The sequence below is a fragment of the Passer montanus genome, unplaced genomic scaffold, assembly GCF_014805655.1.
Source record: "Passer montanus isolate IOZ18808 unplaced genomic scaffold, ASM1480565v1 scaffold27, whole genome shotgun sequence".
Lineage (NCBI taxonomy): Eukaryota > Metazoa > Chordata > Aves > Passeriformes > Passeridae > Passer > Passer montanus.
Window position 1 is genome coordinate 2,564,281 of NW_024367372.1, and position 20,765 is coordinate 2,585,045.

General features: G+C 43.3%; 2 protein-coding genes across 3 annotated transcripts in view; both read right to left on the reverse strand.

The window, feature by feature from the left end:
- SIVA1 (SIVA1 apoptosis inducing factor) lies at positions 1-6,905 on the reverse strand. 2 transcript variants are annotated; one of them, XR_005627880.1, is made up of 5 exons: positions 6,577-6,905; positions 6,277-6,453; positions 5,491-5,647; positions 4,598-4,742; positions 1-3,764 (listed from the first exon to the last, which is right to left on the reverse strand). XR_005627880.1 is itself a non-coding variant. In XM_039712943.1 (4 exons), exons 1-4 carry the CDS (start codon positions 6,692-6,694, stop codon positions 4,966-4,968), a joined length of 510 nt encoding a protein of 169 aa, XP_039568877.1. In that variant the 5' UTR covers positions 6,695-6,905; the 3' UTR covers positions 4,774-4,965. The 2 variants fall into 2 exon arrangements, 1 of the variants encoding a protein (XP_039568877.1); XM_039712943.1 differs by lacking the exons at positions 1-3,764; positions 4,598-4,742 and adding an exon at positions 4,774-5,023.
- Positions 6,906-16,235: 9,330 nt separating this feature from the next.
- Positions 16,236-20,765, reverse strand: part of ADSS1 (adenylosuccinate synthase 1) — a 28,152-nt gene continuing 23,622 nt past the window's right edge. Inside the window, exon 13 of the mRNA XM_039712424.1 lies at positions 16,236-19,552. Within this exon, the coding sequence (XP_039568358.1) occupies positions 19,500-19,552 (53 nt within the window). The 3' untranslated portion in view covers positions 16,236-19,499. The remainder of the gene's footprint in view (positions 19,553-20,765) is intronic.

Sequence of the window (20,765 nt, forward strand, 5' to 3'; positions counted from 1 at the left end):
AAGGCAATCAACCGTAAAAGCAATGGTATTTTAACACCTATCAATATAAAATATCTATACAAAAAAGTTATATATGTGTGTGCATGTCTATTAGCCATTAAAATATACAATACTGTGTGATCGCTTTCACCCTATTGCAATTTTAATAATGTAAAATGAAAAGTAGTTTGGAAGATTTTTATTCCAATTTTCTACCCACAAGTATTTGCCTTTAAATTACACAGCTCCTACTCCTTTCTTAAAGACTCATTAACATTTTCTGAGACCTCTTGACTGCTTTAAATAGGTTAACCAATTTACCTCACTAAAAACAATGTTTAAATCTTTGCTACCTTCCCCATCCCAGCAGTGAAAAACCCTGAAGAGGGTGGAGGAAAGAGCAGGTAGAGGTGATCTTCCTCAGCCTTACCTGTCCTAACTCAGAAGCCTGCAGGGAGCAGGATGCTCTCTGGGAAGAGGCCCCTACCTCCCTCTCCTTTTCCAAGCTGCCACACCTGAGGTTGTGCTGCCAGGTTGGGCTCTGGAGTCCCTGTGCTGCTGCAGCAGGTTTGCTCTGCACAATCTGAGTGCTGCTGTTGGGTTGAGGTTTTCCTCCCTCTCCCTGGACAGCCGTACATGTTCCTGGGTCTAAGCTTAGTCTGACAATCCATGGTAAAGCTCTGCAAAGAACAGAGGACAAAGCTTGACAGACACAGAACAAACTGTGGAGGTATTCTGCCACACTCTATCCCAGCTGGAGCTTCCCAGGAACACAGGGCTTTGTGTCCAGGCAGTCAGGGCTCTTGGATCCAGATGGGCGGCAAAGGCAGCACAAAGAGCTTTTAGTTGCAGAATTTGCCATGATGAAACAGTATCACACCTAACCAAAAGCTACAGAGCAGCGGTACATGCAAGTTTCTACAAATACTCCATTCCTGGGAGCTTAATGACAGGTAAGTTTTGCTGGGATTCATTTTTTTAATCCAGTTTGATCCTGTCAAAAGCCAAAGCCATCACGCAATGACTGGTAGGGAGCATGGTGAAAGAGAGAAGTATTTATTCCTTGCATGGTGCTGGCATTTGCTGTTGTCTCACCAATCCAGCCAGAGGCCAGATGAGTGTTTTCAAAAGAAAACAGGCCCAACAAACCTGGGGACAAAGATAACTGTTTCCATTTCTACTTCTTGGCTGCACCTCTTCAAAGTAAGATTCAGAAGATTTAAGCCCTTTGCATTTTGCTGCCACTTCCGAGTGCCACAGCTGATGGCAGCCAACTCAGCACAGAAGCAAAGCATAAATGTCTTGCCCATACTTGTAAGAAAAAAAAAAGGACATTGTCTCTCACTCCCACCTGCATTATTTGGGCATTATGCCCTGTCCTGAGGTAAAACACAGCTGTATCTAATTATCACCTGTTCAGAAAGGAATATAAAAAACACCTGAACTGGCTACAAGTCAGGGCCCAAATGTGTAGGACACTAAAACAAAAAGGAGGGGAAGAGGCTGAGGTGCTGGCTGTATTAAACAAAAGACTCATCCATCACAGAATGCAGAGCTAACATTTATTTATTTTTAATTTTCACGTTGTCTGGATCACCTGTAGAATGGCTCACTTTTCTCTTGGAAGAAAGCAGACTTCTGGACTGAACTGCAAAATATTTGGGAGTTCCTTTGTGCACAGGACAAATGCTATTGAAGGAGACAGCTGAAGTGTTTTTGTTCTTTTCAGTGAGCTTTTTTATAAGGTTGTGGGTTTGTTCTAATACAGTCTGGAGACTACTGCAGTAATTTACCACCTTAGACTGTCCTTAAATACCTGGTGTCTATGAAACCACACATTTCTAGAATTGACTCAGTTATTAGTCTTAAGAGAAATTGTTTTATCCTGATCAGATCAGATCCTTTTGGACATAAAGATCTGCTTTTTGAGACATATGTCACACAGGCCTCAGAAGTTTCTAATCCATCTGTAAAATCATTACTGCAGGATATTTTTATCTATCAATATGCTGGCTCCTCAGGGGATCTCCTTCCCTTGGAACAGCAGGCAAACTTTGATTTTTGACACTTTGCACTGAGTGGGAGGGGAAGAACATACAATTGCAACAAAAAAGCACACGATTAAACCCAATTTCCTGCTCAGCTAATAAACCAGACAATTTCTCTGGCTCTCATTTACAGTCCTAGGGGTACCCTTTGTGTTGTATTGTAACTCTATTACAGCTCAATGATCAGTGGCAACAGACAAGTCCTTGTGAGGAGGAGTTAATTAGGCAAAGAGAAAAATCTTTATACTTTTCACCCAAAGATTCTTCCCATCACACAGGTTTTTTATTTTTTTTCTGTAGGCATTATAAAGATTTACAGTCTCCAGTCTCACCTCCCATTGTTTATCTGAGAACTGCAGGACTAGAAAAAGAACTTTCCTGAATAATATTTGAGTCTTTGGGTAGGCACAGGCAGTTTTCTCACCTTCTGAAGCCACATAAGCAGAGTTGGTAACCACTGAACCCCATTCCTCACAAGTATCAAAGACCTCCCCTATGCAAGAGCTGGCCATGCTGCTCAGTGCTCCTCCTGCCCTTCCCCTCCCAGCCTCTAACCTTCTTCCAGCCCTCCTGCTTTTCTTCTCCCAGCTCTTCACACTGCATTGGGTATCTATCCTAATGCACAACTGTCTTTCAAGCAGCTAGAGGATAACAAATAAGAACATTAAGCCATGAAATTTATGTTATTGTTTACAGAGGACAGCTTTCTATGAAATACAGCAGTGAGTAAATGAGCCAAAAAAACATTTCTATCACTAGTTTGAAACACAAATCATTTGTAACAACATGTCTCATCTCTCCCAGAGCCTAGAAGCAAAACATTATTTTCAATCTCTCACCCTCAGGAGAGAGTAAGAAAAAGCAGACACATACTTAAAGGTTTTATTTCGAAAAATATACTTGACTGAAAAACACTTTAGTTCACTGCTTAAAGCTTCAAATGAAACAAAGACAAGTCTTAAAACTCTTTCCTAAAACTAACATCTAAATGCAGTAAACCACAGGTTCTTCCCATCCATAAAACTCAGCTTTTTGGTTTAAAATGATTGCCACAGGAGCTGCCCTGTGATACCAGCTGGGAACAGCACCAGAGATCTGCCACCACCCTGACTTCATCTATGAGAGCTTTGAAAAGATAGATAATGCTATGGAATTCCTGCACATTCCAACTAATCCTGCACTACCAAGTCACCTGACTTGAGACTTTTTTGTTTGTTAGGGGAACGAAGATAAGACACATTTCAGAATTGCTCAAAATGAAGACTGGAGTAAGAACCAGTAAAGTGTCCCATTTTCACTGGCATGTAGAACAGGAAAACTAACCAGATCCATCAGCACGTCCAGGCTGGCACAGATGGTCAGTCTAAGCTGGCACAGAAGGTTGGGAATGAAGTGACACCCCTCAGGAAACCCTAAAGGGCACAAATGCTTTCGAAGTGTGCCTGCATAGTTATACAAAGTGCTACACAGGCTGGAGAGAATGTCATCCTGCACCTCACTGTGGCTGATACACCCAAAGCCATGACACTGCAGCTATGAAGAAGAGCTGCTCTCCAGCAACAGCCCCCCACCCTTTGCTAAAGCATTTACCAGTCTTCTTGGGTAGCTGCAGGATTCTGACAGGAAAATACCCAGAATATCTCCAACAGAATGTCAAATAAAGATGTCCCCACGGGGGAGGAGTCAGGCTTTCAAATTGCACTGCCATGGACTTTCCACCTCTTCAAACAGAAATGGCTAAAGTGGAGGGAAACAGGTAAAACAAGGTTACTCCACCCAAAACATACTAATTACTGCTGAGAAGACTGGGAAGCATGAGTGGCAGGCTTTGCTTCAGGAGTTCAGGGCAAAAAATTTGAGAAACAAACCATTAGCTGTGCCACAAGGATTTCTTTTCTTGTGTGTGTCAAACCTATTCCTTCTATCCTACAGTCTGAAATCAGCCACTCAAATCAGCATTTTCCTGAGGTAAAGACCACTATAGTTTTCTGTTAGGTACAGTTGGTTTGCCAGATGAAAAGTGGGGTTTTTTTATGAAACATAGCAAAATCAATAAAACCATTTTGAGGGGCTGTCCAGTAGTACTTTACTTCACTCTTACAGCACAAACAACACTAAGCCTCTGCAGTGATTTGAAAAGAAAATGAGGAATTTTCTCATTTTGGAAATGAGGAATGAGTTGGTTTATGGAGAGGTACCCCTAAGTGCTGACCATTATGAGCTATTTTGAGTGGGTATTCAGAACAATGTGAAGTTTACAGTGTAGGTGACAAAGTCATACAGATAAGCTGCTTTCCAAGAAAGACCTTTCAGTGAAGGTACTGGAAAATTTACTAATGAGAAAAACTTTTCTACTCCAAGCCTGGTGTGCCACGGCTCTTTCTATCAAAGTTACCATAGAAAGATTAAAACCATTCAAGCTGTCAGTAAACACAAGATGTCTGTGATAGCTTAAAAAAATAAACTAGAATCAGCAAATTCTCTTATTTGGAAAAGCCTTCAGGCCTGGCTGGTTTTCCTAGTAAGCTCACAAAGAAAATGTTGTGTGTCTAGAATGGAGTTACACTCACCTGAAAGCACAGAAGGAGCAACTGATTTCTATTCTGATCCCACAAAAGTGTGTCCTAACATGACCAACAAGCGAAGAGAATATTCTGAATCCCGTATCACCAGGAATGAGCACAGAGTGGTCCCTTCCAGACAGGCATATCACAACTAGGGAAAAGGAGAGAGCCGACTCAAAATAATCTAAAAAGCTTTAAAATATAAATGTTTATTTAGCTACAATATTTAAAAGTACAATATAAAGATATAAAACATAGAAATTCCATAACTAATTCACATGCTAAAAGGATTGTTTGATCAGCTGCAAGGAGAAGACTTCATGAAATTCATGGATGTTTTAACCACAAGGGTTCAGAGTTTTAGCCATCAAGTTTCAGACTTGAAATACTGAACAACCACTGCAGAGAACTTGCTCTCCCACATCACCATAACTAGGGGAAAAAAGAACAAAAAAATCAGAAGAAACAAAAGTCAGTCATGTTTCTGGAACATAACAATGGCATACTATTCCATTATCAACTGCAACCACGGGACTCCCACACAGCACACTCAGGATTTCTTTATACCACAGAATTGTTAACAATGAGAGAAAAAAAATTGAGATTATTCCTTGGAAGTGCATGCATTCAGTACTGGCAGCATGCAATATCACTGGTGGGAAAGCAAGAGAAATTTTTGCCTCCTACAGCATTTAAGTAAGAAGCTGAACTAGACTTGTACAACAGTTGATTAGAGTGCTTCACACATCAATCTTGGTTTGCACGTTCCAGACAGTTTTACTGCTGCTAAAGCATGGCAAGAGTTTAACTCCTTTATGTATATGAGCTAGATATCTGTGGCACCCAACCACCAGGCCATGTGTAATTAAAATAAGTTTCCAAACTCGAAAGGCACTTACTCAACAGCGGAGCACAAAGAGCAGGTAACCGTGTTACAGCAGCTGCAGAGCCTGCTGCAGCTCTGGCAGACGAAGCGGTCACAGTGCGCACACGCCTCCTTCACATCGGCCGTTCTCACACACGACGAGCAGGCTCTGGACGCTCCCACCGGCGGAACTGCTCGGCAAAGACACGGCAAAGAAGGGATGAGCTTTAGAGCAAGGCAGAGAAAGCGGCTGGAAGCCCCAGGAGCTGCAGAGCGCGGCGCGTCCGGGCACAGCTGCAGGCGGCAGCGCTCGGCAGGACGCTCGGGAATGCGAAGGGACGGGGAGCGCCGCTTGGAACTTTCTTGGTTCTTTCTCAGTAGCAAGACTGAGGGATACTAAAACTCAAATCCGTCAGCTCAAATCTAACACTTCCTTTAAGGAAAATCAATAAAGAAGACCTACACACCACAAAACCATCATAGTACAGACCTCCTTGTGAGGGGAGGCCAAGGGACAGCACTGGTCTCTGTAGTGACCAGGGGCAGGAACAGAGGGAATGGCCTCTGTTGTGACAGGGGAGGTTTAGGTCGGATATTAGGAAAAGGTTCTTCACCCAGAGGGTGGTCTGGCACTGCAACAGGCTCCTCAGGGAAGTGGTCACGGCCCCAACCCTGCCAGACTTTAAGAATCATTCCGACAACGCTCTCAGGCTCACGGTGGGAACGTCGGGGATGCCCTGGGCGGGACAAGGGTTGCACTTGGATGGGTTCCTTCCAGCTCGGGGATGGCGGGGTTCTGTGCCACGGCCCGGGCACTCACCCCTGTCCGCGGGCCGCCGCCGCAGTTTGCCGTCGTGGCCGATGAGGAGCTGCCCGCTCCAGCGGGGCCCCTCGCCCTGCGCCTCCCCGGCCGGCCCCGGCTCCGCCGCACGGGCTGCGGCCGCCGCGCCCTCCATGTAGGCCTGGGCACCCCTGAAGAGCAGCCGCCGGGTCCTCTCTGCCGGCGGGAGAGGAGAGCAGAGTTAGGGGCGGGCTCCCCACGCCTGCGGGCCGCGGCGGGCCGGCACATCCCCCCGGCGGGGCGGCCGGCCCGGCGCTCTCCCCTCCGCGCCCCGCTCACCGAACACCTCCCGCCGGTACTCCTCGCCCCGCACGCCGCGGCTCAGCTCCCGCAGCCCCACGCGGGTCTTCAGCTGGAGCGGGGCCGCGTCCCCGAAGGGGCAGGAGCGCTTCGGCATGGCCGGACGGACCCGCGCCCGCTCCGCCCCGCGCCGCGTCACGGCCGCGCCACCGCCTCCCTCACATCCCGGCCCGGGCTCTCGGGAGCCGCGGCCGCTCCTTTCTCTCACAGGGACGCGAAAGCTTCGTCCGCAGCGGAAAATTTCTCTTCCCGCCGCGTCCCGAGCGCCCGGCGGGGTTGGCAGAGGCGCCGGCCCGGCCCCGCTGCCCCGCCCGCTGCCACCGCCCCTCAGGCGTCACCTCCGTGCGCCCGCAGCGGGCAAAGCGAAACCGCCTCTGGGACTCGAGTTTGTCGATAAACTCAGAATCACGGATATGCCGGGTTGGAAAGGACCCACGGGGATTATCGAGTCCAGTTCTTAGCCCTGCACAGGACAGCCCAGGACCGGCGCCGTGTGCCTTAGAGCGTTGTCCAAAGAGCTTGAGAGCTGAGAGCTTCTTGAACTCTGCCAGGCGTGCGGCTGTGACCGCTTCCCTGGAGAGGCTGTTCTAGAGCCCGGCCACTCTCTGGGTGAAGAACCTTTCCCTAAACCTCCCTGACACAGCTGGCGCCCATTCCCTCACGTCCTGTCGCTGTCACCAGAGAAGAGATCAATGTCTGCCCCTCATGAGGAAGTTGTAGCTGCAGCGAGGTTTCCCCTGAGTCTCCTCCAGGCTGAGCAGACCAAGCGCCCTCAGCTACTCCTCACACTCCTTCCCCACTAGAGCCTCCACCTTCCTTGTGGCCCTCCCTTCTAATCTCTCTTACGTTATAATTCTTATTTATTTTGTGGCAGACAAAGCTGCCCATGGCATTCGAGGTGAGGCAGCCCCGGCCCAGAGCAGAGCAGCAATCCCCTCCCTTGCTGGCTGGCGATGCTGTTCCTGATGCCCCAGGACAGGATTGTCCCTCCTGGCTGCCAGGGCACAGCTCACTCACACCCATCTTCCCATCAACCAGGACCCCCAGGTCCCTCTCCTAGTTCCCCAGTCTGTTTCCACATCCAGAGGTGCCCTGTTCCAGGTGCAGAAACCAGCCCATGTCCCTTTCAAACTTCATGCAGTTGTGATTGCCCAACCCTCTAATTTGTCGAGGTCTGTCTGTAAGACCTCTGCCTTCCAGGGAATCAATAGCTCTTCCCAATTTTATCTGTAAACCTACTTAGTATCATTTCCAGTCTTACATCCAATTTATGAACCCTCTTTTCCCTTCTTGGCAGGCCCCCACACTACACTGTGCTCTTTGTGCAGCCTAAAAGAGCCTTGCCCGGGTTTGGGTTGTGTGAATGCTGTGGAACCAACAAAAATATGCACAAGCTTGAGAATTTCATTTTTGAAAGACCACCAGGGAGGCTGGAGAATCCCTGTCTGGCCAGGAGGCTCTGGTGGGCTCCTCAGCTCCAGCCAACATCAGGAGTGGGTTCACCACTTATGTGCACAATGAATTTTTGGGGATTGACACCCAGTTTCAGCTAAATCTGGAGTTCTCCAAGACCTTCTTCTGTGTGAAAGGGAATTACTGCAATTAATTTGCAATTTACAAATGGGCTCTACAGCACCGCAGGTGTGGTTACATGGGTTAAAAGTATCAGACACCATTTCAAGTGGCAGCCAGGCTGGGTACTATGTATATTTTGAAAATACATTGTTTTCCTCAGGGCAAACAAGTTTAAAACTGTTGGAGTTTAGGTGCTATGTTTTGTGTCACTTGAAGGTGATCTGTCAAGACAGTTCTATTTCTTCCAGAGGTCTCTGAATTCAAAACTTGCTCTGTATGTACTGTGGACAGAATCACAACCAAGTACAGGAGCGATTTTTCCATGAATGAACTTACAGTCTGCTAAGGGTGAAGGACTTGTTCCCGCTTTCTTTGTTTTTGTTTTGGTCAAAAACAAGTTATCAAGCAAAGACTTATGTTTCTTCCTGAAAAAAACAAAGAAACAAACAAAAACTCTAAACACCAAAACCCAGACAATAACAACCTCCTCAAAAAGTAGTGATAGAATCAGTATTTTAAAAATATTTTTAAAAGCCTTTCTTTCATTCAGAAACTCATAAAAATGTACATTTTCAACTTGCATTTTCAATACTAGCACAAGATTTAGAATGGCATAGATTAATGTGCTGAAAATGGGCCACAATACCAAATGGACCAACTCTTGTCTGGTTTCATTGCTCAAGTTCTTCCAAAACTGCTGAAATCCCAAGACCAGTAGCAGAGAGCACAGTGCCTAACTATGGCTGTAGGATCACAGGCTATCCTGAATTGGAAGGGACACACAAGGATCATCAAACTCTGCATCCTGGCTCTACCCAGAACAGCCCTAAAAATCACACCAATGCCTGAGAGCATTGTCCAAACACCAAAATGATGAGAGTGAGTTTCTGGACTGCTAATAGTTTGCAGGTACAACCACTCTCGTTTCACACAGGTTAATCTGATTTTTTGTTGTTGTTCTTCTGTAGAGCTGATGAGCTCAGCCTTCTGGTCTGTGGAGCAGAAGCCGTGGTTGTAATTCACAGCAATTCCCAAAAATCCCTTCTGAACTCCAAAATCTTACTCCTGCCACTCTTTCTTTATCTGCAAGGATTTCTGCTTTGGCTTTTTCTGCACATACTTGCAAATGCATGCTTAAGGATGTTCAGCAGAATTTTCCAACTGCATATAGAAAACTCATGGCCTTTTCTTTCTTAGGAAACTACTTTGTAAATATTCACTAGATAGACCCTCTGATGTCCTTGAAGTTCTCTGGGGAATATGGGTTAATCAGAATGTAATTGCAGCTGGAAAGAGCCCTGACAGGATAGAGGAGAGTGGATCACACATGTTTCATCAACATGGCATGGGATAAACATGGATGGAACCCAGCTGTCTGGGAACTGGATGAAATATGAAAAAAGAGATAAAAGCACTATTCCACTTGTGGGGAAGGAGTGCTCTGAAACACTGATCTCAAATATGAAGTAGATTTGAAAGGAGCAGCTCATGCTGAAACAGTGCTGCCTTACACTTAAGAGTAAATTTAAGGGTACTTTTGCAGAATCACAAGATATTCCGATTGGAAGGGAGTCACAAGGATCATCAAGTCCAGCTTTTGCTGAGGGCTCATCACATTTGACACATTGCCACCGCTACCCCACTGCAGGAATCTCCTGTTGCAGCTGAGTCAGCCTCGGGTGGTGACATCTCTTAACTGCTTTGTAAGACTCACCTTCACTAACATCTGCTACTGACCAGCTCTCTACTCTGCAAGCTATGAGAGCAAAATAATTCTGTCTGCTCTGTACCAGCAGGCCTGAGCACCCTGCAGGGAGGGAATTGGTTCACCTGCCTGTCTTCTGAATTGTTACCCAGCAGAATGGTGCTGAGTGTTTTATTAGTTCCAGAGGAGCGAGCCTTGAGGAAGATCCACTGGTGATTTAGAAGTAGATAAATAGTGATCCAGGCCTTAAAATACTTTTTCTATCCCTTCAGCTTCACTTATACCAAAGACCTCCTCTCCATGTCCTTATAGTAAAACTTCCAATTTTTTTCTATTCCTCCATTTCTAGGCCATTTAGAAAGATATCAAAGCACATCACACAGAGGTGGGACTCTGCCTCCCACAGCTCTTTAAATAGGGAGATTTCTTAGTTGAATTTGTATAAAATGAGTGGCTTTTGGCCGACTCGCTGGTTCCTCTTTAATGTTTTCATGCTAAAACGGTTAAAGAAATAATCTGGAAATTCTTTCAAGTGGAAATTATATGATAGTAGCTGATATAGTTGGCCATGTGCCAGCATGCAGTCTGTGTTATGTGGGATGGGCTATCAGGATGGGCACACATCCCCTGGTGGGCCTAGGGTAAAGCACCACTCCCTATGTGCTCAGTCCCACTGCACTCTCCTTTCTCTGCTCTGCAATGTGGGTCTGAAGATAAAATTGCATAAAACTGCTTTTACTGGAAGGGCTAGGGGCTGTTTTCTTTGTTTTGTGTCCCTTTCCTAATACATCAGACTTAACAGATGTTTACAGCTGGGATCAGAGGGCTACACCTTGTTCAGACATTATCTGTTCACAAGAGCGTGTTGTTTCATGAGGACTTGCTAGCACAGAGTTCATGGCCTCATCTTGATGAGCTTTTGATGAGGTTCATGCATCCATAAAATATTTGACAAGCTGGTGATATGCAGGATTAAGGGCTGGCTCTTGAGACATGCTGCTGTTAAGAGAAGGCTCTGCCATCTTGTCACCCCAGCCAGTGCTTGCTCTTAAATTAGCACAGCATGGTTGAGTTTCAGAGTGTGTTTCGTTCCTGCCAGCCCTGGGATGCACCAGTGCTGCTCAGCAGATCAGAGCACCCGAGGGTCCCACTCACTAGAGGGCACCCTCAAAACTATACATTATTTTTGCTGTTACAAAGATGTTATTGTTCTGCTGACAGGGGTTTACAAAAGGGCTACTTTCCCTGGGTTTTTTTTCATGGTTGTTGTTGTTCCTGGCCCTCCCATAGTGTGCTTTCATTTCTGTTGCACTGTTTTCTTTCAGTTTGCTTCTTTCCAGATTATTTTAATCTGTCATGAAAAAAGGAATATGAACTCTGACAGTGAGAACTGCTATCACTGAGCTAACATAGTGCCAAGGGTTCTGTTTTCTTTTTCTTCAGGCAGCAATGTTTTTGATTTAATGCTAGGTGGTTGTCCTAAGAATTCTTTAAATCTTTGTCCAAGTAGTGCTATTATTGAGTGTGGATTTACGTGGGAGAGGCTCTGAGAGGTAGCTCTGTCCTTTCACTATCCCCACACAGTACAAAGATCCTCTCCCACACACGGCTTGGGAAGGGATAGGCAAAACCTTCCTCCCTCCACACTGCAGCCGCATCTGGCCCTGCTGTTGTTATTTTGTTATGGAAGTGAATCCTTGCTTTGAGACAGCTTTATGTTGCTCCTGGTATGCTCTCCTCTCTTCATTCCCAGGAGCAGCCGTTCAGCTGGAATAACTCAGGGTGCATCTGCTCAGCTCAAAGGGGCTGTGGCAGTGCAGGCTGGCCAAGAACCCAGCTCTGCACTCACCAAGTCTAACAAACCATCCCCAGCAGCAGCCCACAAAGTGTGTTTATTTGAAATATATGTGGCTGTGTTGTCAGCCCTGCACAGAGAAGATCTCTGTGCACAGAACAGAAGCTGCACAGAGTCAAGGCGATTCCCTGAACGTTGCCAGGATAGCATGCCACAGCTACAGGGACCATCACAAGCGCTAATGTGGAAATTTCCTGAGCACAGCCTTTGCAGATGAAATCCATTTATGCAGGGAAGTCTTGAAGGCACTCATTCTCTTTGCTCTCTGCTGAGCAGTTTGCATCAGTGGTATGGTATAAGCTATAAAAGTAATGCTCAATCCTAGGCCTACCATCCAGGGTGCCAATTAATAGAACGAGACTTTTTGTGCTGCTGGCATGTTTCCTCTGCATGGAAATCATCAATGCATTTTGCATAGGGCTCAGACTTTCATCAGTACCAGCTTTAGTATTTTAATTACATAGTGTGAGGCAAATCAATCTCTAATAGACAAAATGCCTTATCCTATTTGTAATGCCTTAACTAGCTAACTTATTTTATTTCTTTCACTTTTTCCCATGTATATTAGAATCTATTATAACTTATTCTATGTATTTATGCTCAGTAGCTTCTTATCATGTGTTTACATTCATGTTTTTTGATTTTTTTTCTGCATGAGGATATCAGAGAAGATATTGTGTCAGAATCCTGTCCTTTTTAAATTTCTTATCTGCAAGACTTAGAAGATCCCCAGATTGTTGGTGAAGGTGTTCAGTATTGCCTCTGTTTCTAATACTGTTCTAATACATTATAATTATAATACATACTGTTTCTAATACATTATCCCTACCTAAACTGTAGGAAAGCTTACTTAAATATACAAATGTATCACCACTGTAACTGGTTCAAATACAAAACTGTGCTATTGGCATTGAATAACTGATGGAATAATGAAGAAGAGTAGCCTGACATTCCTCCTAGCTCTTCAAAATTCACAACCCCCACCCAGTTTGTCCCAGGCATGGGTTGTTCTAGAGGCCAGGTCCAGCACCCAGCACATTCCATTTTATGCCTTCCTGCCATTTTATTCCGACTTCAGTTCTTCTGGCAAAGAAGAGAGGTGTTACTTATTGGAGATGTTACTAATTCCAGTATCCAATATACGCAAGTAGAGATCACTGAAGGCATATTATTTTTTTTTCTGCAGAACATACAGTACTAAAAATCAATGGACCAAATACTCAGGGAATGGGTATGATGTCTTAGTCCCCTTTTCCAATAATCTCCTTTGGAAGTTATAGATAGAAACTTAATGCTGTTTCAGAATGACAAGGCAAACCTTTTTTGAACTTTCTCAGTAAACATCTTCAAGCTTTATTTTATCTCAGACATAACTGAGGCACCATTGGTACAGCTACAAACTGCATTCCTGAATTCTGAAAGAACCCAGCTTCCAATGAAAGCATGAAACAGTGATAAGAGCCATTGCCAAGGTCACCACAAGGGCACAGCCTCAATGGCTGGGAGAAATGAAGCAGAAGAAAATTGGAGTACAAAATCTGAACCGTTTTCAATGCTGTGGGGTGGTAACTGAGCAGCAGATCTGTGACTGTGGTACTGACATACACGTGACGGTGCACTGGGGGCAAAATGAGTCTTATCTATAGCCAGGCAGAGTCCTGAAACTAGAATATCACATCATCTTGGCAAGTCTCCCTTTCTTCTTCACCCATTTGTTTAGGATGCAAAACATGCCATGGCAATGGATGCATTACAGTGGACATGTAGCAGGAATCTGTGGTACTACTCATCAACATGAGCAATGGGAAACACCTTCCCTGCCTCTCCTGGCCATTATCCCCCTCAGTACAGCCCAGCAGACCACCTGCTTTATTCAAAATGCAAATGCACTGTTGGTTCATGCTCATCCTCACATCTCATTTAAACCTCAGGTCATTCTTGGCAGAGCTGTTCCTTAAGCAGATGCTCCCCAGCCTCTATGGAGACATGAGGAACCCTGGGCCTCTTCCTGAGCTTCAGGAGCTTTCCACAGCCCAGCCCCCAAGCTTATCAATTTTTCAGCCATTCTGGAATTCAGAGCTCAAAGGGCAAGTTTCCATTCATGGTGGAGGGTTGCACTATTTTAAGAATCTCAGTGGAAATACAGCTCTAATTACTATAGGTTTGACACAGTGAGTTTCCTTTACAGAAGCAAAGAACACCATGAAACACATCTTTATGATTGTGACTGGTAATGCACTGTATTTCCACGCTTGTCATTTTGTCAGACTCACCAAAAGCTGACTCCAGCACCACGTGCCTGGGATCTTTTCCATTTACAGGCCAGCCAGGCTGACAAACCTCAGTAGCAAACAACATTTCCTCACATTTCAAGAATTAGTTAGCAGGAAAAGTTTTGCCTTCTGTAGCAAAAAATGTATACTGCCACCTCTGCTGGAAGGACATATAGTTGACTGTCCTTAAGACAGTTGTATATATATTCTGCAGTCCTTAAGAAAAGTTGTCTCCAGTGACTCAGCCCAGGGTATTTCAAGCATTTCAGCAGCCACCCAAACTGTCTGAAGTGCTCTGCCACTCCTCAGGCACTGTAAAGGTATCACCTGAAACCCAACACTGCTGTCTGAGGCACTATTTACAGCCCTGCAGTGTAAACTCTGGTGTTTGCGCTCAGCTCCTGAAAGGCAATGTCTGTCACAAGAAGGGTGCATTACCTTGAGACTGTGGAAACATTAAAATACACAAATATTTGGGGTTTTTTTCCTGACAAAGACATTTTCTTGCCAAACACATTTATTTAGACAGCGTTCAAATTTGTACTGCTTTCAAACACTGAAAAATGCAGCTGTTGGACAAAATTTTTTACATTAATGGAAGATATAAAGTATATGTGCTTACAAAAGACCCTCTCTCCTGTTTTATTTTTCTTACCATCTCATAGAGCTGATGGGAAAATATTTAATGAACAGTGTCTGTTCCAGAAATCTACAGGTATTAATAACACACGAAAGTATTTTAGAACAACTACTTTTCTGTAAGTATACAAGAGTTTAAATGCAAAATCTTGCAATCATTCTGTAAAACACGCTCATTATCAAAGCTCATTTGTGTTGGACCAGTGATTTGGGAACAAAAGGATCCCGTTCCCTACCCCCCTGAAGCAGCCTGTACCATCCCACTTTCCCCATGCCATAGATCCATGTAGTGTCAGTTGAGCAGGCTCCATGCTTCAGGCATCCTCTTTGTCACTGGCAATCTGGATCCAATAAAGGGACAAAGCAAGCACTGACACACTCATTAGTGACCAACAAACAGCAGGTTACAGCCCTGATGGACTACCACAAACAGGCACTTCTAGAAATGAGAAGGCTGGGGCTGGGTTTCCTTTCCTGCCTGATGCCCAGTTAAAAGGATAATGTAAGCTCATCCTTTCTGCCAACATCTGACACTTTAAACCAGCTCTCTGATGGACATGACATGTTACTGTACAGGAGGCAAGGCCACTTCCACAGGGAATAATTATTTGGCTAGAGCTTGACCTCATGTAAAGTATTATGTCAGAGGTTAGGGGCAGGAATGTATTTTTTTCCTCCATCCCAAACATCAGACACAGCTCTTCAGCCTGGGGGTATTTTTAAAACATTTTTTTTTTGTTTGAGGTTTTTTGGGTGTTGTTTGGTATTTTGCCTTGGGCATTGCCAGCCTGACATGGATTTAGATGACACTACCTAGCGTGTTTCAGCTACCAAAGACCATTCTATGTGAAATTGTGCATATATGTCTGCATATATGTACATAACTGATGCAAAGCAAATGAAGAAATACAAATTAATTAGCAGATCAAATCTCTCACAGGTATCAGGCCCTGAGTGGTGTGTGAGGCATTGACCTGCTCTCAGTTACTGGAAAGGACACTTACCTGCTGTTTCTGGCTCCTAAAACAGAGGAGAAAAGGAGTGGTTTCTATGGAGGTTTCTGGAAGCCCTAACACACTCGTCTGAAGCCCAGTGAGTTTTAGAGGTGATAATTGTCTATCTGAGCCAGTATTGACCTTTGCTTTCTCTCAGTGTTGCTGATAAAGATCTTCATGGAGTTCACTTTTATTGCAAGAGTTTCTGTATCACTTAGAAGATGTATTTTTCCTTATAAAACCATTGGTCATTCAGGTGAGCTAACCAAAGATGACTATTCACTTTTATTGCAAGAGTTTCTTATAAAACCAAGAGTTTCTTATAAAACCATTGGTCATTCAGGTGAGCTAACCAAAGATGACTAACCATGAATCCCAGTGGTAAAAGGTAGATCCCTGCTCAGTTTGTAAATGGGAAAGGGAGACAAAGTTTGTGGAATTTGTGAAAACAGGCCAAACAGTGAAAATCTATAGACTGAGAGAAAACACCTTCATTCACTAATGCTGCTACTTATTTTCTAAAATTCTTTAAATATCAAACCAGCTTTTGTATGAAGTTAATTTTGTTAAGAAATAAGAGAAATAGAGACCAAGAATTGTTACTTCAAATCTGTTTAATACAACTTCAAGGACAAAATAAACAGGTGTGGATCAAAAATAATTTGAAAAAAATCTGCATAAGGTGTAAGTATAGATTGCACATTACTATGGAAATGCTTCATTTTCTGTCCTGTTATAAAGTGCATTATGCCAGAACTGTAAGACCAAATATAGCCAAATACAAAAGCTTCAAAATCCCATCCTGAATGTGTTAGGAAGTGTAAATCTCACTAGGAAGGCCATGTTGTAAGTGTCAGAAAATATCTCAAAAACATTACTATGCAGGAGTGAGTCTGTGACTGCTACTTATAAAAACCTATAATCTTTACCACAAATTACAGCTTTTCAATAAACGTTTTCCCTTATTCTTCCATCCAGATATCAAACAAGATGATGCATCAGCCAGTTTTAGCCATTATTATTGAATTTGGCTGGGGAGAAAGAAATAGTTAAATTCATCACGGTGATTGTTATTAAATGAAATTCGAAACAATACAAAATAACATATATGGAAAACGACCAAAAGTAAAGGAAATTTACGTTAAAATGTTCCTATAAGCACTGTGTGCTTATAGGAACTTCATCTCAGTAGATGAAAGAGCTTTTTCATAAAAGCCTGAACTTACTCACTTTTAACTCAATGACAGTGTATGTAAAATTTAATAGGAGTAGCAGTTTTATTTAAAATATCCATGCTTTGAAATAAAATGCATGACATTTTTATGGTAACAGAGTAAGTCATGGGCTAATTGCCTGTTACATCATGCTCACTGACAACATCACTGGGTTTTTTGATGAATCCTTAAAAGCAAGGACAAGCCATGTGTATCTAATGGATACTTAATGGAAAAATGGAAAATAAAAAGATTAGGTGGAAAGAAATTCTGTGAAAATTATGTTATAAAAGCTATTGTCTCCAATATGCCAAATACTCAGTTTAGAGTTGATCATTTAATCCAGTTATTCAGCACACCAAGTGGCTTGTTAGTCACTGCGGACTTTGCCTGTAAATCAACCAAAGTTTAAATATAGTGGCCCCCTCCCTGCACAAATGCACAGAGGAAGATGGGGCCAAGAAAAGGAACAGCTCTAGATCATTCAGAAGGCAAATGTCACAGGGTTAAGCCATGTGAAAACAAAACTTAATTACTGCATCTCCAAGCATCTTTATGCTTAAAGTACCTCATATGAATGAGGCACACTTCACAGTGCTTGTGATAATTAGCACTTAACAAGTACCTTTCAGAAGTGCTTTGCAAACATTAAATAAGGTCAGAAATCTCATTGGTCTTTCATCAGAACAGCTATAACTATGATGGGGAGAGCTTCCTCCTCAATTCAGATCAAGGACTGCAGGGCTTGACCCAGGGAACTCCAAAAGGCAGTGTTGAAGAGGTAAGGATGTATTACTAATTGCAATTTTACAGATTACAAAACCAGTAGCTGTGAGATTAAACAATTTGTCAAAGACGGACAAAGGAGTTAAAACAGAAGTTAGGATTCACAGCTTTGGGATCTATTTTGTTGGGTTTTTTTAGAGAAAAGGGGTATTTGCTTGTGCATTAAGCCAGACTCTATAATGAACTGGGGCATGGAGAGACTGCACCAGAGCTGGATGGTGTAAGAATTCTGCCTCACATGCAGCAAAACATCTGTAAATGGTTACATTTAGTGCTTTGCACTGGTACCGTTAAAAGTGTTTCTTGCCAGAAAAGGTTTTGAACATTATCTGCTATTTGATATTGAGTGAGATGAGACAAAGGGGATGAGTATGGCACAACATCCTCCTGACAGGTTTTCCTTTTTTTGCCATTTCTAATGTCAAGTGTCATTGTTTTGTACCCTTGGAGTTACCATGTCAGAAAAGGGCTGTTTTTACACACAGCATAATGGCACCACTGAGGATGTGATGCCATTTCCACAGCCCATGGGAATGATACAAAAATATTGTTATAGCTTTCTGAGACATATATAAAAAAGGAACATCTACTTGGAGAACTTCGCAGTTAGGGAATAACTCTGTCTCTAGAATAATCTTTTTCCTCTACAAGAGGTAGGCCTTTTAGAGAGCTCTTGATGCATAACCATTACAAACTAGAAGATCCACAAAGAAGTCCAAATACATTCTTGAAGATTCTGGGACTCTCCACAGCTTCTACATGTCTCAGCCCTAGCTGCCACGTGTCATCCCCGTCTATAAATAGGCGTTACATTTTGCTGAGGAAGGTCAAAATGTGTGAGGGGTGTAAATACTGCAGCAGTCATCATTGAGTCATGCATTGATTTATTCTTGGAAACCTGTGAGCTGTGGCAGCGAGTGTCTTACAGAGCCACAAGTCCCAAGTTCCTCAACAGAGTACCACTGCAGAACTTGGGAAACTTCAATCACAGGACTAGCAGAAGAAATGTCCCAGGTTCATGGAGGAAATGCAGTGTGCTGTATCAGCTCCACTCTCCTCATGTGTTTTGTACCCTGAGGACTCTCCTCCTTCCACCTTCACTTGTTCCTTTTCCTACTGCATAAAAGGAAGGCCACACACCTGACAGTCTCCAGCCTGTTAGTACACAGAGTAGTTCAAAGAATTATTAAACAGGTCAGCTTTCTCCACTTTGGCCCCTTTACAGATGTTATGTCAGTTACTAGGATAGGCTTTGTGATAAATACATTTTACATTTTAGCTGCTCTCCATTCATTTTAGTAGGCTATCAAAAAACATTATATAAAAATTATACGTAATCGTGTTTGCCTTGCTTTGTGCAGTCAAAAATACCCACCTAACTTTGCTGTATTTTATAAACTGAAAATCTTTATAATTCAACCAATTTCAGTGCATAGTATCTGTTCTAGTACTGCCAACCCAGATACACAGATACTTTAATATTTGAAGAAAAAAATCCAAGCTTCACAATTCTAAAGTTACCCAAAAATTACTGCAAAAGGTTTGATACTGGTTTCAGCAAGGAGAAATATTATAAAGGTGTAAAGTACTTTCAAATAGTGATATGGATCAATTGAATAAAAAAATTTTCCTTATTTTGTTAGGAGCACGGTTTTTACTTTTTGATGATGGACACCAAGGAGATTTTACACTGAATTTACTGAGAACTTAAATAAAATATTACAATACAGGATATGGTTTTTTCTATTTAATTCCTAGAAGAATTTTTTTGTTTTATATAGCATTTCCATTTCAAGAGGAAGCTGTAAGGAACCGATGAACGCCAAGTTGTGCTTCTCATCACTGAAGTTCTTCATTTGTTTAAAACAGCTGGATCATTGACTCTCTTGATTTGCCAACTCCAACCCATTTAACTAGGGAGGAAAACACATCTGTTAGAACAATTACTGAGAGTAAATACTATAATCAATGAACTGGAATAATTTTCACCTTTCATCATGCTTCACTACAGACTGACCAATTTTAGGAAGGAAGTTTCATTGTCAAAAATCCCTCTACTCCAGCTGCACTACTGGACTAAAAGTGCAGTATACTGAAGTTTGAAAGCATGAAATAATGATACCATAAACACAAAACATTGCAGATGGAAGGCCTAATAGAAGGTCAGGAATGTTTGTTGCAGGTTTAAGTGCAATTGTTTTGAGTGACAGGATGTTTAGCTACATCCCTGCAGAGAGGAAGTCAGAGCTGTGCCAGACTCTGAAGTCTGCATGATGTGGAACAGGAGACAGTGATGCCTACATACTGTAATATTTTTAAATGTAAGGCTCTAACTATAAACATTATCCAGTGTGAGCAGCCACCCCAAATTCCACACTGTAGCTGTTCCACTGCAGTTTTATTGCCCATGCTATAGAATTGACTGTGGGTAGGTCTCCTTTAGCCTTCAAACCTAGCCAGGCATCCTGACTTTGCACAGCAAACCAGAGGAATAAAGGTAAGGGGAGCTGTATTTACACATCCCTTGTGTGTCCCTGGCCACACGCAGCACACACAGGCCACTCTCTGAGTTTCAGTCTCTGCTATCAGATGTTTCCTGATCCGTGACCAATGCAGGAATTGCCACGGTTGTAACCAGCCTGTACTCACTGATGTGACCTTTGAGGTGCTTTATGGAAAACAAAAGCACCCATGCCAGCTGTCTCAGCTTGTTACTGTGGAAATTCTCTTGCAAACGCCACCATTCATGCCACACCTAAGTCTTGGCACATCTAGGGCTCTAGCAGTTAGATTTGAAGAAAACTGGGTGGCTTGACCTTTGCAGATGGATGATATTAAGATTCTCATTTTTCCAAAGTGGAAGAACTGGGCTAAGCTGTTATGTACAACATAACAGTTGTACCTGTTATGCAACACGATTCCTTGTATGAGTAAGAATGGAAAAAACCAAAACAGAGACATCTAAGTTCAAACAGGGATGCAGTGCAGATGCAAAGAGAAAGGGGGAGATGAGGACATCAGCCTAACTACACACTGAAGCACGATGCACCTAAGAGACCCCTAAGTTTTCACTGACAGAAGGTGGCCATTTGCCAAGAACAGCACATGTTTATCTTTCCTCTGGTT